This window comes from Catharus ustulatus, chromosome Z (genome assembly GCF_009819885.2).
Source record: "Catharus ustulatus isolate bCatUst1 chromosome Z, bCatUst1.pri.v2, whole genome shotgun sequence".
Taxonomy (NCBI): domain Eukaryota; kingdom Metazoa; phylum Chordata; class Aves; order Passeriformes; family Turdidae; genus Catharus; species Catharus ustulatus.
This window is the reverse complement of record NC_046262.2, coordinates 7,671,080-7,688,081: the sequence shown is the minus strand read 5'-3', so window position 1 is coordinate 7,688,081 and position 17,002 is coordinate 7,671,080. Positions and strand designations below refer to the sequence as shown.

General features: G+C 45.3%; 1 protein-coding gene across 1 annotated transcript; it reads left to right on the top strand.

Annotated features, from left to right (window-relative positions):
- Nucleotides 1–3,131: 3,131 nt before the first annotated feature.
- Nucleotides 3,132–16,703, top strand: LOC117010801 (aquaporin-3-like). Its single transcript, XM_033085789.1, has 6 exons — nt 3,132–3,314; nt 11,815–11,941; nt 12,092–12,229; nt 13,532–13,650; nt 14,380–14,597; nt 15,237–16,703. Exons 1-6 carry the CDS (start codon nt 3,207–3,209, stop codon nt 15,403–15,405), a joined length of 879 nt encoding a protein of 292 aa, XP_032941680.1. The 5' UTR covers nt 3,132–3,206; the 3' UTR covers nt 15,406–16,703.
- Nucleotides 16,704–17,002: the final 299 nt, after the last annotated feature.

Here is a 17,002-nt window from a genome sequence, read left to right as displayed (position 1 = left end):
GCCCATGCAAAGCCACACTAAAAGCATGCATGTCTTTCCATATCCACCAGCAGAGCCCAGCAGCTCTGAGGTCTTGTCTCATTATTCTTAACTGCTACAATCCTACCTTGTTTATTTCTACCATCCCATGGATTTATTCTAACCACGAGGATGGGTACAAGCACCCTAACCACCAGCTATTGTAGGAGATGGGCTTGCTTGGAAATCTATTGCTACTCAAGGACATCTTTAAATGGTTTCTGTTTAGATTATGTGTCCCTAAATCCAGCAGATTAGTGTAGCACAGCAATTCCTGTATTGGCACAGGGAATCTCCAGCACTAGGGCCTTTCAGCTCTTGCCCACACTTTGATAAGTTATTGCTTCTGAAAGGGTGTCCCGCTGCTTCTAGCGTTGCATCACTGTCCTTTCCCCAAGCTCCTTCCTAGATAATAACACGGCTGCCTGTTGGGAAAGCAATTGCATAAGTCCCTATTGCTCATTTTAAGTCATTGGATCTTGGGCTGCAGTGATTCACCCTCACAACGCCCCGAGAAGGGAATCTGATATCACCCACCAATTTACGGACAGAGAAGCTGGGGTGTGGAAAGGTGAAGGATTTGCTTGGGGTCAGGCAGTGAGTCAGGCACAGAGCCGGTGTCAGAGCACCCACCCCACCCCAGCTCCTCAGGCTTGCCTCTGTCTAGACTTCTCCAGCTTTGCACCAGCTTTGATGCTGGTCTTATCACCATCTTTTACCATGTCGTGGTTCAACCCCAGCCAGCGACTAAGTGCCATGCACTGCCCCCTGCCCACCCCTGTGGGGAAGACAATGGGAAAAAATGTAAAACTTGTGGGTTGAGATAAGAAAAGTTCAGTAATAGAAACAAAATAAAATATACTGCTAGTAGTAATAACAATGACAATGAAGAAGAGAAAGACAATAAAACCCAAGAATGGCATGTGATAAACAGCACCATTGCTCACCACCCAGTGAGAGATGCCCAGCCTGTTTCCCAGCAGTAATCACCTGCTCCTGGCTGATTCCCCACAGTTTATGCACTGGGCATGATGTTCTATGGTATGGAATAACACTTTGGCAGTTTGGCTCAGCTCTCCTGGCCATGCTCCCTCCTGGTTTCTTGCACACCTGCTCCCTGGCAGAGCATGGGAAACTGCACAGTCCTTGAGTAAGGGTTAGCACTGCTGAGCAACAACTGAAACATCAGGGTGTTATCAACATTATTCTCATACTGAATCCAAATCACTAGTAAGAAGGAAATTAATTATTCCAGCCAAAACCAAGGCATACAAGCAACCTTGGAACCTTGACATCTCCGCTTCCTTCACCATTTGTGAGGAAATGCCTGTATCCTCAACTGGTAACAGAGGGCCTCAGATGCCAGAGACAGAAAATATGTTCCTACCTTTTGGAGAACATCACACCCCTCCCATGCTTTTTGCTCCTCACCTTTCTCTCTCTGGTCTGATGACCGGGGAGGAATGGGAACGAGCCTAAATAAATCTTAATAAAACTACACCACACAACACAGTGTCTACACACTGGTGGCCATGTGTTTCAGCTTAGGAACTGCCAAAAGGGTAAAAAACCCAACATACAGCCTAATTTCTGGCTGTGATAGCTTTGATAAAGCATCAGGGTGAAAGGACAGGGCAGAATATAAAGGAGAGGGAAGTGCAGGAGGAAGTGAGCAGCCTCCATGGTTCTGGTGATGCACTGCAAGATGATGAGGGGAGAGGTATGGAGAGAAGGTTGAAAATGGGTGTCTTGAGCACTCATTTGCAAACTGCAGCTGCAGCAAGCAAGCATGGGGCTGATGGAGCACTCACTGTAGTTCAGAGGACCCCATTGATGCTGGCAGTTCCAGACTGGGCTTGAGCACAAAATAACAAGGAAAGTTTCCTGCCCGTGTAATTATGTTTGGACTTGAGTGTTTCCCTGTATTTGATTCCTCACACATTATTGCTTTCTTAGCCACATTCCTGACTGCTTCTTGTGTTGGCTGCAGTTTCTGTACAAAATAAAGGCTCATTCACCACTGTACTAAAAAGCTCTGGTTTTTCCACAGGAAAGTTGATGGTTAAATAAGGGGAATAGGAAAAGCTGGGCATCTGTGGCTTTGCAGAGAGGTGGGAGAACAAATCGAGGAAAGGGGTCCCTTTCAGTCCTGCAAATTCAGCCCTGTTGCTCTGCGTCAAGACCTGGTGAGTCAAGGAGCCCAGGGAATTTTTACTACTCACTTAACAAAAACCAGATGCCGTGAGCTGCACATGTCCTGTTAGCAGTCCTCACCTCAGATGGTACGGACTGGGACTGTTTTCATCCAGGCTATCTTGTGGAACAGTCCTAGATTAATACAGGATGTTACTGACAATGAAAAGGCAGCAAGGGCTGTTTCCTCTGTGGCTTGCTAAGTCTGTGGGCTCCTCACTGAGGTCCTGTGATAAGGATTGGCTCTGCACTGGGGGTCTCATGTCTTTTCTTCACATTTTCCAGGGGGACTGGGCTGCAAGGGCTCTCCCAATGCTCTGTGGGGGTGAGACAAATTGTAATGACACAAAAGAGTTTGGACCCAAATTGAGATTTCCATGGAAAGAGGTTTGGTCTTGTTCACAGCACCAGCTTCAGCTGGGTAACTGCTGGAGCTCAGGAGAGCCTTGGACTCAGCTCTGGGGGCTCAGACCCTTCTGCCTGCCAGTTTTGCTGTCAAAGCACCTACAGGCTCTGAATCAGCACAGGAGCACACATCACTTTTCCATGCTGCAAGAGCTTGGGAGGGAAGGAAAGCTGAATGCAGGGTACCATGCTCGCACAAGTGGGTAAGGCACTGCTCAGTCTATGCATTTAACTGAAGCTGGAAAAGGGCAGATATGGCCCTGAATTTTAGGTGGTGATGAAAACAGCAGTGCCTTCAGCAGGACACATTTAATTCCTTCTTCTTACGAAGCTCCTAAATCTTTTGCTCACCTATGCATGCAATAAGGAAAATGTAAAAAAAACACCCACGCTGTCTCGTGCTGAAAGGCAGGGGAAAAAAAAGTTTGGTTTGAAGAGCGAGATGAAGGGGTGTGGTTACCCAGGAGGTGTGTCAGGCATCGATGAACTTATTTATAAGCAAAGGCAGCTGTGCTGGAGAAGAAAGTTTGCTGAGGCTTTGTCAGCTGCTGCTTTTTCCCTGACACCACTTGAAAAGCACCTCTACTGCGATGGGACGGCAAAAGGACGTTCTTGCTACCATTGAGGAGCACCTGAGGATCAGAAACAAATTAGTGCGGCAAGCACTGGCCGAGTGCTTGGGGACACTGATCCTGGTGGTGAGTGGGGGCTGTAGCGTGGGGATGCTCTCTAACCCATGGGTTTGGGGGAAATTGTCCTGGTGAATTGTCCAGGGTCTGCATTGGGAATGAACCCAGCCCTGTGCAACCTCCTGCAAGGGGTCTAGAGGACAGTGCCTCTGCACGGGAAAAACATTCATGCATATTGCTTAAGGGTGGACGTTGGGGTTTCTCGCAAAATGTGGGCTCTGAAGGGCTTGTTGGGTGGGTGGGAGCTTCTGTGTATCTGAGAAATGCAGGGAGCAAAATATCTCTGTGTAAGCAGCAGGTGTTTTGCTAGAAATCATGCGAAACTTCCTTTCTGTCTGCCCTGGAACATTTTCTTGGCTCTGAAATACTGAAAGTGTTATCACCTGAAGAAGTAAAAGTTGGTTTGGTTTTTTTTTTTTTTCTTTTTTTTTTTTTTTTTCCACTTTGCTTTCCCCATGCATCCCATAAGGAAGAAGCAACCAGAATTTAGGCGGCTGTTGCAGTGTCCTTCTGCTGTCAGCTGCTGATTCCCCAGGGGCTTGTCAGTGGGGCTGCACGATACCATGGCAGCTTGTGCTGACAGCCAGCTGGGACCTGGTGCTTGCTATCAGTCAGTGTGTTTTTCAGTGCTCAGTGGAGATAAAACTCTTCTGCCTGCTTTGGTGCTCAGTTTCCAAAGGGGTGGAATATAAAGGGTAAAACAGGATAAATGTGTGTCTAAGTGCTTGAGGTTGCAAATGTTTTGAGCGGCCGCAATTTGCTTTAAAGGCAGATATGAACAGCTAGGAGAGTTGTGTGTGAGCTGTGTGGAGTAAATACTGGTGTAGAGAAATGGTGACAGGGATATCTGGCTTCGAGCATCTGAAAACGCAGGACTTCCCAGCTGGCCACGGGTTTGGTGTGTATATATTGAGGCAGAAATGAGTTGGTGTTTGCACAGCGAATATCTCAGGTACAAGTTCCTCTGAGGTGGTGCAAATCCAGAGCAATCCTGAAGGTTTCAGTGGAGTGACTGTGGGTTTACACCGCTTTATAACTGCTGATTGAACTGCTTGGAGAGATATCTAAGGGCTGGAAGAGTTGAAGCCAGAGGAAGACTTAATGAAGCTGCACGTGCATATGGGGAGCTACACAAAAACACTGACACAATTTTATGCTTTCATAAATAAGATTTTTTTTTTATGATGAAGAGGGGATTTCTGAATTTTCTATGTCAGCTTAGGGAGCTCTTCTAAGACTGTAAAATGCTACCATGCTTAAAAGAAAGCAGCTTTGCATGGTGCAATGGTTTTATTGTCAGAGCGACCCAGCTTTGGTGATTTGCAAACAAGTCCTGTTGATTTTTCCATGAAGGTTGTTTGGAATTAAGGTGGGTAGAAGGTGATAGGAAAGTGATTAACAGCTAGGAGATTGCTGTCTATGAATCACTGATGTCACTGCTGTTAGTGTCAGGATTGAAACAAGGTAAGTCTTGTAAGGTGGATTAATGCCTCCTGATAGCAAAGCTGATATTGCTGAGAAAGCCTGTAGCCATTTGGATCTGAGCTTTCATGAGGGCTCATGATCCAAACCCCATTAGAACATCCTCTGACCACAACAGGTGGCACAACAGTGACTACTTTGCCTTACACCTTGCCTCTCCAGGCAGAAGGGAATTGGGATCTGCTCAGAGCGTGAGGAAGAGTTTGGTCCAAAATAATAAGCAGCCTCCAAAATGAGTGTGGTGATGCTGGACTGGCAGAAATGGGCAGCACGTACCTCGTCCTCAGGAGCACCAAATCTGCTCTGTTTCAAAGTGTGTGTCTAAGTTTACAGGCTGAGCCTGCACCGTGTTCAGGAGCTCCTGAACTGATTTTAGTCGCACACCCAACTCCATCTGTTGCAAACTTGCTTAGGACCTCCTGCAGCAGCTCTGCAGTGGATGGAATGCTGTGGGCATTCTGTGTCCATGTGGGAGAAGGTGGGGTGGGCTTGTGGGGGAAAAGGGAAAGTCACAATGCTCTTGCACGGTCAGAAGTCCAAAACAGGCTACACAAGAGGGAAATGGGTCCTAGGACTGCAATCTTGCAATATCCAAGCCAGTCAATCCCATTTCAACTTAATGCTGTTTCAGTCTCTTCGTCTTAATGAAGGGAAACTTGCAGATTTTTTCTTTATTACTGCTCTGATTCCTTTTCATCTTTTTATTATATCACTTACATGAAGTAGAAAGGGTCTTGAAGGTGAATTCGTTCCCCTTTCAGCTGGCCTGGACAATTGTTTGAATTGGGTTTTCTCCCAGGAGAGAAATTGTCATTTTGTACCTTGCTAAAGTCCCTACTGCCCACCCTGCCAGCAGTGTGTATGAGCTGAGTGTGTGCATTTAGATGCATTGTACCCCTGTAAATATCTGTTTTGGGCTTCACAGTAAAATGCCTGAGGAAAGACCTGAATCCATGAAAGTTTTCTTCGTGAGAGATGAAGTTGACTAAACACAAATGTGTTTGAACAGAATACTGTCAGGGATGGATTTAAAGTTTGATATTGTTCATACCGAAATGAACTTCCTGAGCCCCAAGGGAGGGAGACTGTTTGCAGCTTACTTTAAATTTCACTCTGTAATGTAAAACTTGTCCCACCGTGGATATTGGCACCACTTCAGCTTCTTCCCTCCTCCCTTTCACTTGCATAATGACTGCAGCTCTCTCAAACTCTTCTAGACAAAAGCTATTGCAGATCCCTGCACAGTCTGGCTGCCTATAAGAATGAACCTAATGTTTTTTTTTTAAAAAAAAGAGATAGTGAAGGTAGAATATTAGAATGGTTTGAGCTGGAAAGGACTCTTAGAATAGTGCCTTTTTTCTCTTTTTAAGGTAAGAAAAATAATCCAGCTAAGGCAGCCAATCCCTGAAGAATGCCAAGGCTACTTGCTGTCTACTTGCAAGCCACTTCTGCTCTGTAGAGCACCTTGCACAACTTTTATTTAGTTTATGGGTGGTGCCTCCATTGTTGCAAAAACAGTAATGCTGATTCTACACACATCTCCTTAAATTGGCATTTCCTCTCTTCAAAATTTACTTTGAGTGGCATTTTAGGCTTGAACGTTATTCCTATGTTGGAAGCACCGCTTGCTGGCAGTTGTTAAACACTACAAACGCTGAAGGCGTTTTCCCAGTCCCTTGGTGTTTGTGTTATTACTGTAGCAACCCACTAAGGCCAGATTTCCATGGTGGGTCTCCGTGCCTGTCTTAAGGCTCAGTCTGTTTGCCTTGCTCTGCTAGCTGTAAATACCAAAGCTGGCTCTGTTTGTTTTTTACATTTGCAGCAGAAGTAATGTGCTGATTATGGCTGATTTCCCAGTGGGACTCACTGTGAGTCACTGCTGCAGAGGCACAAAGAAAGAACAGAACAATTCCTAATTGCTTTTCAATTGGTGCTGCCTTCACTTTGAGGCTAGGTGGTAGCTTTTTGGGGTACGGCTCTGCTGTAGACTACAGAAACAAAAAGGGCAAGGTGGTTTTTGGATGACTAAAGCAAGGGGAGCTTCACCTAATAGGATGAGCACAGCTAGGGGAGCCCCACTTACCTGTAGGCAAATTAAAACTTCTGCTCACCCCACAGCTGTCTGGGACAGCATGGTAGTTCCTACAGTTGCTATTTGATTTGGGGTGGTTTGCTTGAAACATTTAGAAAATGTAATTTTAAAAAAAATTAAAAGAGTTCTTTTCTTTGTTAATGCTTGTCTAGGCTGTAAAAGGGAATGGAAATCCTTGCTGTAAGCGTGTTGAGTGCCGCTGATTCTTCCTTGCAAAGGGTCTGTCCTGCTGGGTATGGGGACATGGAAAGTGGCAGTGCAGCTGTTTTCCTTCAACCCTTTCACCAGAAGAGGTTGAAGCTCTTCAGTAACTGTCCAAAACTGTCTCTTCTTTCTGTCTCCCTCCAGGAGCAGAACATTTCTCCTTCCTACAAACAGGACAGTTTGGGCACCAAGATTTTCCCTTGGGGAGAAGACAGCTTTTCCCTAGAAGTGCCCAACCTTGTGACCAAAGGGCTAAAACCTCTCGATCTGAGCAATAGTAGGGACATCAAAATAAGTGTTTTCCCTTCTGTGTATATGTGAACAACCTAAACTAGTGAATTTCCTCTCTAATGCCCAACTCCTCTGCTGAAGGTTACTCAGGTCTCTTGAGCTGAGGGAGGCTCAGCTTTGTGCAATGTTTTTTTGTAGCATGTGATGTATATGGGGCACAGTTTTGCTTAGAATCTCTCATCTCTGCAGCCCTGCCTTGGCTCTGGTTCAGTGGGTGGTACGTAAAGAGCTGTAACATAACAGACCATCTGCTGCTGCCCTTCCTGCAGGGCTGCCTCCAGCTGTGCTGGACATAAAACTGGGCTGTGGGGTCTAAGGCTTCTCCTTGCTTTGCAAATTGAGAATGGTGACCAGTCTGGTTATTTGAGAGATGCTTGGAGGAAAAGCAGAAAGGATCGTGCTCCTTGCATGATCTCTTTGGCTGATGGAGGCTGTCTTGCCATGTGAGCTGTGGAGTTCAAGATCTCTGCACGCTGCTCTTGCTCCCTGCCTTCTCCCTGGGAAGAGTGGTACCTTCTGTGTGTCCAAAACTTTTAAGTCATCTGTCCACATCTCCGGGTCTCCTCCTTCAAAGCAGACTCATGGTCTGGCTGCCCTTCTGGCATCTTCCCCATTAACCAGAGGACATCAAGGGCTTTCCCATCCACCAGGGTGATTAGGGTAGATTTACAGCAGGCTTCTTGCCTAATCCCTGGTTTATTTGCTGGCAGAAGAGTTGTAATTCAGGTAATTGCACTCCTACTGATCTATGCCAGTGAAACTTTCCCATCTACATTTAAAGACCAGTCTGTCTGAAGTCCAATAGCAAGTGCACTCAGGCCTTTTGTGTTGTGCATGAAGGTGTAAAAATGTGCTGGCAAAGAGGACACAAGAAAGGAAAGAAACCTGACTTTTGTACTGAGGAGTTCTGAGCACTGGGCTTTCGTGTGCTCAGACAGGGTGTTTTTATCTTGAGTGGTTGAGACAGGGTGTTTTTATCTTGGGTGACAAAGCCAGCTGCTCAGTCTCCAAACATGCCCTGGACACAGGGAGCTCAGGGTTTCCTGAAATATCCCCTGCAATGTGCTACCTTTTCCTGTTATTTGCCGCTGCTTCTGGCTGGTGCCTCCTTTGTACAGGGGGGGATCTTCTCCCCTCTAGAGTGTGTCAGCCCTGCCACTCTTGAACCCATTCCTGCAGAATGAGGAATTAGTTCTTTTCCACAGTGCAAGAAGTTGAATCACCCCATGAGTAGTGGGAAACCTCCCTGTTAGATTTGCTAGAGTCAGTAAGATGAAATTAAGGAGCAGGCTTCCATTAACCTGGTTAATGGGTACATTCACCTCAATTCCTTGGAGAGTAGGTTTAACACATTGGAGTAATGCTTTATTGCAAGCATTTTATTAGCACTTTAAAACCACTTTTGAACTTGGCTAATGAAACATGGGTGTATAACAGTTGACTGCTGGACCTACTGCCATAGGAGGTGCTAAACTGGGTTTCTGTTGGCTGGATATTCTTCCAGAAGTGGTTTTTTTTTCACAAATACAAAACCAAAATACAACCTCCCCCACAAGAATAAAGCCAAACAAATGAAAAAGCAAAACAAAATCCCAGCAAATGCAAATTAAAAACAAAACCACACAACAAAATGGTGTGGGAGGCAGGTTATTAAAATCATAAGAATGGGGTGTCATCTCCCCCTTAGGTGTCCACCACTGACCACAGTGGTACAATATTGCCTAAGAACTCTTATATACCTTGCATGCAACTTAAAAGACTGGGAGAAATGTTGGATTGCTTTTATTCAATCTTCCTTGCCTTTCAACCCAAGCTAGGCGCTCCTGAACAGCTCTCTGTGAGCAGTGGACAAACAAAACGTAAAAAATGAAAGCTGAGGTTCTCCAATCTCATCTGACCTGGGAAAAGGAATTGGAAGGAAAGCTAGCAAAGAGCAGAAGTGAAAGTGGTGTGATTAAAAATTGTATCAGGTACTGCCACAACAAAACTGTGTGGTGTCTAGGTACTTGCCACAAAAGCCTGGGTAAGCATGGCTTGAACTGGTTCATTACAGTCAGGTGCTATGGAGGAATGTCGTGCATTACACTGTATTTTTGTGTTTAGTGGACTCCACTGGTGCAGGATGGAATTGAACACATGCGTAACAAAGTTCAAACCTGTCCCTAAGTATCACTACACACTTTTTATCTGCTGAGTCTTTCTGCTGTTACACTGAATTAAGCCAAATAGCGCTCACGGCTCATCTGATAATCAGTTGTAATGGTCCTGTGGAGTGGCTTCGGGGTGTTTTTGCATGGCCCATAGATTTCCTTCTGAGGAAAAGCTGGAGAGTTTCTGCCAGGTGTAGGATGGAGGAGAGGAGGATGGGGAATGACCTCTTGAGATAACCTCTTGAGAAATGGCAGAGCTGGCATTCCTCCAGCATAAGGGAAGACCTTTGTGGGTGATCAGGGAGGTGGAGGTGGGAAAATTTTACTCTGTGGTTTCTGCAACCAAAAGGTATGTGGATAACGAGCCAGCCACCATGCACCTGCAGAACTGCCAGTTCTTACAGCGTGAATAACACAAATACCTTCATCACTAGGGATCACCGGGGGTCAGCTCCACCAAACTCGGGTTTCGTGGGCTTGTCCCCTCCCTGGTCAGACTTGAGAGGCAAACACCACAGCCTTGTACTCTCTGAAATCTCTCCAAAGCTTGGTGGGGCTTGTCTGGGTAAAGGGAGAAACAGGATTCACCCTGGTAGTTAGCCTGTACTATTTGTTCACTTGGAGCTGTGCTTCTCTCGGTGGTTTGGGCATAGCTGTTTCTGTTTTCTGCCAATAGATAATTAATATTTTTTGCCTTTGTCTTGGAGTCTCTCTGCCGTGGTTTCCCAGCTCGGTGAGGACATTGCAGGGGCTGTTCTGACTGCACCCAGTAGAGAGCAGTACTGGCTATCCCTCCCTCAACAACGAGTTCAACAGGTTTCTTTATTCTTTTTACGCAAGGCCCTTGTGTTGGGCACCTGGTTCCTTGTCAAGAGGCACCTATGTACAGAGTGTCCAGCCCGTGAATCAGCCTGCAGCCTGCCTGGCTGCTCTCTTCCAAGCAAGCTGAGTGCACCTTTTGCTTTAGCAATTCTTCAGTTGTCAAGGGTATGAGGGGGTTACATGTGTTTTGTCTTTGCCTCTGATTTGGATTGTGTGTTGCTCAGTGAGTATGTCCAGAGCTGGCTGAAGAAGTGACAACAGCAAACCTGGCCCCCTCAGTGCCTATTTGGTGGCTCATCCTGTAGGAGCTGGTACCACCTCTGTGGCAATTGAGCAATTCTGGGGTGTTCATGGGCACAGGAAGTCTTTGTGGGGGTGTAGTTATGCGTATGTGGTCAGAAGAAATAACTCAAGCCTTGATCCCTAGATTTGAGCATCTCATGAGCAAGCTGTAATCTCTGTCCTATTTTAAGGATCCTCTCAGCACCTGCCAATGTAGTAATTCCAAGTGATGATACACCAAGGGTCAGTTCGGGTGGAGCCAGTGGGAGATACAAACATACAGATGATCAGATTTAGGGCTCTTTAAATTATGTGTTGGATAGTGGACAGACTTGCCAAGCTAGGAAGCCTGCAGCTGGATGACTGGTGAACTGAGTTGCTGGGGGAAACTGGTTTGATTCGTTAAGGGTGAGTGCAGGAATGAGGGCCTTTGTGTGCAGTTGGGAAGAGAAGAATTATCCATTTGGAGCAAGCGTCTTTAAGCAAGACCTCCCTTAGCTGTTAGAAAACAGTTTTATCACCCAAAATATCCAGCTTTGTCTGCCAGAGTGTTAGGTGTGGTGCACGCCTGATCTTGGACAGAAGGCCAAGACTGGCTGTGCTGGTGGACTCTCCTGAATGTGAACTTTTCTTGATGCAGCCTGAAAAGAGAAATCCATGAATGTCAGGCTGAATGTGGCCTTCTTCAGTCACAACTGTATTTCCAGACATTACCAGAATTGTTCCCTACCAATCTATGTGCTACTGTGACAAATAATTATTAGCCTCTTTAAACAAAGGTACTCGGATCCCCCATCAAATAGTTGTACTGTGGTTATCTCAGACCAGGATGATATCTGGCTCATCCTTCTCACCTGCGATCTTAAAATTAGATCTTTGGACAAAGAATTCCAGACTCCTGTGGATCCATCTTGCTTTTAATTTTGGCCCTGTTTTTGGTCCATCTAGCCAGGAGATAGATTTGGCTGTGCCCTTTCTTCTTCCCTCCCATCTCTAGAGATAATGTTTGCTATATCTAGAGGTAATGTGTGTGTGTGTGTAATACTTTAACCAACCAAACACAGAAGCTGTGAAGGCTTTGAGTAGTGGGCAGACTATGATGGCCCATGAAGGTGTAAGGGGAGGTCAGCAACTGGCCCTGATGTGAAACAGAGAAGGTAATTTCAGTCTCTTTTTCTCCTCCTAGCTCTTTGGCTGTGGCTCTGTTGCACAGATCATCCTCAGCAGAGGGACTCATGGAGGTTTCCTGACTGTCAACCTGGCCTTTGGCTTCGCTGTGACGCTCGGCATTTTGATCGCAGGACAGGTGTCAGGTACGTGTGGCTCCCCTCAGGCTCGGTTTCACTCGTGTCAACTGTTGTGTTTGCCTGTGTGGCACTGGTATGGAAACTAGCTCCCCTTGGCACAATTCTGGGACCTAAATTCTACCCCTAAAAGCGCACTAACCACCAGCCTCTCTGCAGGTGGACACCTGAACCCAGCTGTCACTTTTGCCATGTGCTTATTGGCCCGGGAGCCCTGGATCAAGCTACCAATCTATGCCCTTGCACAAACCCTGGGGGCTTTCCTTGGAGCTGGCATAGTCTTTGGGCTGTACTATGGTAAGTGTGGAAACCTTCTGTCTTTCTTGAGGTGAGAAGAACTGTGTTTGTGGCTCGCTGCAGGGAGGGAGGTTTCCAGATCAGTTTCTTGCAGTGCAGAGATCCGAGAAACCTCCTTTTTGTTTCTGGGATGGCTTTTCCGTTCTCATTATGATGGGTTCAAGTCTCCTCAAAGCAACCTGACAGCCAACCACCATTGTTAAAGAGCAAGTCTGTGCCCTTGAGTAATGAATACTGGCCCCTTTTGTATCTACTGGTCCTCCAGAAAAGTCAGTGAAACACTAGCAGTGATGGAAGTTTTATATCTGTTCACTGTTCCAGAACCATTTGCTCATTCTTGGCTTAAAAAAATAAGAAGTATGCACTGTGATGTCTAAAGTATTGTCTTGTGTTAGCTTCCAGATAATGTGACTTTCAGCAGACTTTGCTGTTTTTATCAGAGTGATTCCATAGCTTGGAAAACACCTTACAAAACCACTTTCTCAAGCCTCTATTTTTCCTATGTGCTCTTCATCATCATAGGGAGATATTTGTGGGCAAGGAACTGAATTTTTATGCTGGTCCTTGCTCTTCCTCTAGTATCAAGTGGGACATTTGGACTCAGACTTTGCCTCCTGATTGTTTCTGGCAATAGAAGTGATGTTCCCTGTAGCTGAGTGGAGCATCTGGGTTGCTGTTATTTCCAGCTGGAGGAGTAAGCTGCCACCCCAGCAGTAGCTTGAGCTGCTTTTCACTTTAGGAAGAAGGAGGGAGACCTACCTTCCTGTCAGTAAACATCAGAGCTACAGTTCAACACCAATTACCTTTCCAGTTGGTGGATTGAAGCCCCCTCTTCAGATGGATTTAACCCCATTTTAGCTACCTAACCCATACATTCAGAGGTGTCTGGTTTTGTCTCCACTCACCATGAAGGAAAGATAGACTCTCTAAGTTAGTTTTCCAGTTTCTACAGGGGTAGGCAAGGCACTGGCTGCTCTAAAGACAGCCTTGGGAGTTGTAACTAAGAAAAGTGAAAGAACAGCCCAAATCCTGTTTCCTGATCCATATCACTAGGCTGTGTCTTCACACCAAGACTGATACCACAGGCATCTGTTTACCTTTGGGAAAGAGTTGGAGTCACCTTATTGTTTGCTTTTTGGCTTTCTTTCTTGATGCCTGGGAAATAGTTGTTAGGAACAGGGACTTATGCCATCTGCCTCTGAGCCTGACTGGTAAAAAGCTGTGGTGGCTGATGCCCTAACTTTTCCAAGTGAGTGTTTGCTCTAGAGTAAATGTTTTTTTTTTCTCCTTCCCTACCTCTAGATGCTATCTGGGCTTTTGGCAATAACCAGCTCATTGTTGTTGGAAACAATGCCACTGCTGGTATTTTTGCTACCTACCCATCTGAGCATCTGAATGTTGTGAATGGCTTCTTTGACCAGGTAAGAGGCTGCTGGGGGGATGAAAGTGCATTTGGGAAGGAATCTTTTGAGTGGTTCTGGGCCTCACTTTTCCTTAGAAAGTGAATCACAATTTAAAGATAAGATATTGAGAGAGGTTTTTGGAGTTGACACAGGTATCTCACTAGCCCATAGGAAGAGCAGGGCCAGAACAGACGTTACAGCCAGAAGGCTTGTGCCAAGGCATTAACAAGTGATATAGCACTGATGAGGGTGCCAGAGAAAAGAATGCCATTTGCTCAAAGGCCCTGAAGAGCCATAGTGAGAGGAATGTGAGGAACTCTCACTCTAGTACTGTGGTTGTGGCACAGTCCAGAGGTCGGCTGGGTGTGGGGTGGTGGTTGCTGTCGAATGTGACTGTCTCCTAAAATTGCCATCAACCACAAAAGGGACAGCTTCTACCCAGCATGACATTTGGAAGGGAGGTTTAGGAAGATGTTTTCAGCTTTCTGACTGCCTAAACAGCTATTCATAAGTCTTGTGGGGTAGGGAAAAAGGTGCAAGCTTGATTGAGGTTTTGGGCTGCCATAATGTCAAGAGAAGAGCATGCTCCACTCTTTCATTCCCACGGCTGCTGTGATCTGAGAGTGCCATGGGATGACCTGGCACACCTCTTCCTTTTAAAAGCATTACATCCCAGAGGCGTTAAATAACTTGTTTAGAAAACTAATCTGGATTAAATTCTTGTTTTCTTTCCCCTTCCCTCTCCAGTTCATTGGCACTGCCTCCCTGATTGTTTGTGTCCTGGCTATTGTTGATCCCTACAACAACCCCGTCCCCACCGGGCTGGAGGCTTTCACAGTTGGATTTGTTGTCCTCGTTATTGGAACCTCCATGGGCTTCAACTCTGGCTATGCTGTCAACCCTGCCAGGGACTTTGGGCCTCGTCTCTTCACAGCCATTGCTGGCTGGGGCACTAAAGTGTTCTGGTAAGTGCTTGATGATGAAAACCTTGTGCATCAAGGGGAAATAAATTATGAGTTCCAAATAGACAGTGTAGCTCTATAAAGAGCCTTGGCAGCCGTGAGGTATCTTAGGATTGTCTAAATGTTGCTAAAAGACTGTCTGCATTTTGACTTCTTAAGAAATCGTGGAATGACATAACTTTGCTATCAAAAAGGAAATCTAGAGTATCCATGAGAATTTAAGTTGTGCCTTGAACATGAGCACATCATGATTTTTTAATGGTAGAAAATGAGAAGTGTTAGTTATTTTTGGAGACAATTAAGAGACCCATGGATAGATTGAGGGTTGCTTTCCTGCAAGCAGTGGGAGGGAATTGAAGGTGCCTAGTGTGGGCACAACAAATGCTTCTCACCTTTCTTGGTGGAGAGACAGTCTTGGAAGTCCTGAAAGTAGCTTTTTTGAATTGCTTGTCACTGGGACTTAAAGTGTTTGTGTGTGTGTGGCCTTAGCAGCTCTGCAGAGGTGCAGGTGCTCCTGTCTTGTGCGAGTGGCTGCTGACGGCTTGCAGAGGGTCAGATCTTGCATTGCTCCAGATCCAAGTGCAAATATCCTAACGCTTAAGCTGCAATTCTTACCTTGTGCACTTTCTGTTTGTTTTCCAGGGCTGGCAAGCACTGGTGGTGGGTTCCAGTGGTGGCTCCTTTCCTCGGGGCAGTTGCGGGGGTGATTGTCTACCAGCTGACCATTGGATGTCACGATGAGCCTTCTCCACCTGCCTCTGAGCAGGAGACAGTCAAGCTGGCGAACGTGAAGCACAAGGAGAGGGTCTGAGGAAGCTGCCACCCACATCTGGCAGGTATTCATTACTCAGGACTGCAGCTGGCAAAAACGAGAAGCTAAGAAGAGCTTCACGATCAACAGGAAGAGTTTTTTACCTGTCTTGAAATATCCTAGTAATTTTTTTTCTTTTTTTTGTATATCCCTGACACATTTGTTTTGACATTTTCCTTTGAGCCCTCCTCCAAATGCAGTGTCATGCAATCTTTTCCTAATAGAAGGGGATTGAGGACTGTAGGAGTCAGGGGAGAAGTGGGAATTGTTGTCCAACACAAATCAGGTGTTCAGGAATTTGAAGCTCTTTTGAGCTATGTTGCTGACATTGCCTGTGACATTGGCAAACTGCTTCCCTTCAAACCTGTGTTCCAATCTGTAGAATGGGGATCATGCAAAACTTAAATTGTTTTGCTGGCATGGATTGGAAATTCCTACATCCTGGAGGAAATTTGCCTGTGATTCTGTGGATCAAATTCTGCTTGATGTTGCTTTAAAGTCAATACCAGGAATTAACTAGTCTAGAAGATTTTTATTAGCCAAACTTTTATATCTCTTATGAATTCCTAGATATTGTATCAGTCAACTGATCCATAATGTCAGTGCAGAGAGTAAGAATGCATTGGATTTTCATTTAATATTAAGACAAAATGTTTACAAATAAGTGCACCCTGATGTTCCAATCAAAAATTTTAGTATTACCAACTCCTAGAAGATCACATGTAAGAAATCCTTACTCTAACCAGGGCTAACCTAGACAGAAAGCTTGGCTCCCAGAAGCAGCCTTTCTAATTAATCAGCTTTGTATATAAACTGCAAGCAGCTAATAGCCAAGATCCACTGGAGACACAGTGTTGCTTAAGTTGCGTGTGTTCATGTAAATTTTACAATGGTGTTGTTGGGTCTTTTATTTTATAATTTTAGTAGATTTATATATAAATATACTCCTTAAAGCTGTTACTAAATACCAAGGTTGGGATGAGTTCATTTAGAGATGTATGGGAACTGCCGATTCTCTGTCAGCTTTGAGATAACTTTGGGTTTTCCTGGGATGGTCTTGGATTATGGCATTGTGGTTTTTGGAGCACCTCCTTTTCTACCTTGCAGAATAACTGGGATATCCCTGGTACTCATGGCTGAGGCACTGAGGTCAGGCACCTCCTGTACTAGCAGTACTGGCATCTCAGGGGATCTCTGGCTCACCCAATGCCATATTATTACAAAGTATTTGAGAAAAAGCATTACTGGTCATGAAAGAATTTGTAAGTCCCATACATTAGAGAAACTTGTTCAAAGCCTGTTTCTTTAATGCATGAATTTGCTGAAAAATATATCTTTGTACACATTTCCTGTGACTAAAAGGATGTATTCTTGTTTTTCCTTTTTAAAAAAATAAAATGTCAGTACCTACACTGTTAAATGCTAGTGTTGATTGTATTTTTAAGCAGCTGTCAGCAAACTTCACCATGAAAAGGAAGTCATCTATAGTAATAGCTTCCTCAAGCCCTTTTCCTCTTCAGCCTGAGCAAAGGGAAATTAACCCATTCAGGCAGTACATCTACATGCTCCATTTGTGTTTTATTCCTTTCCCTTTTGG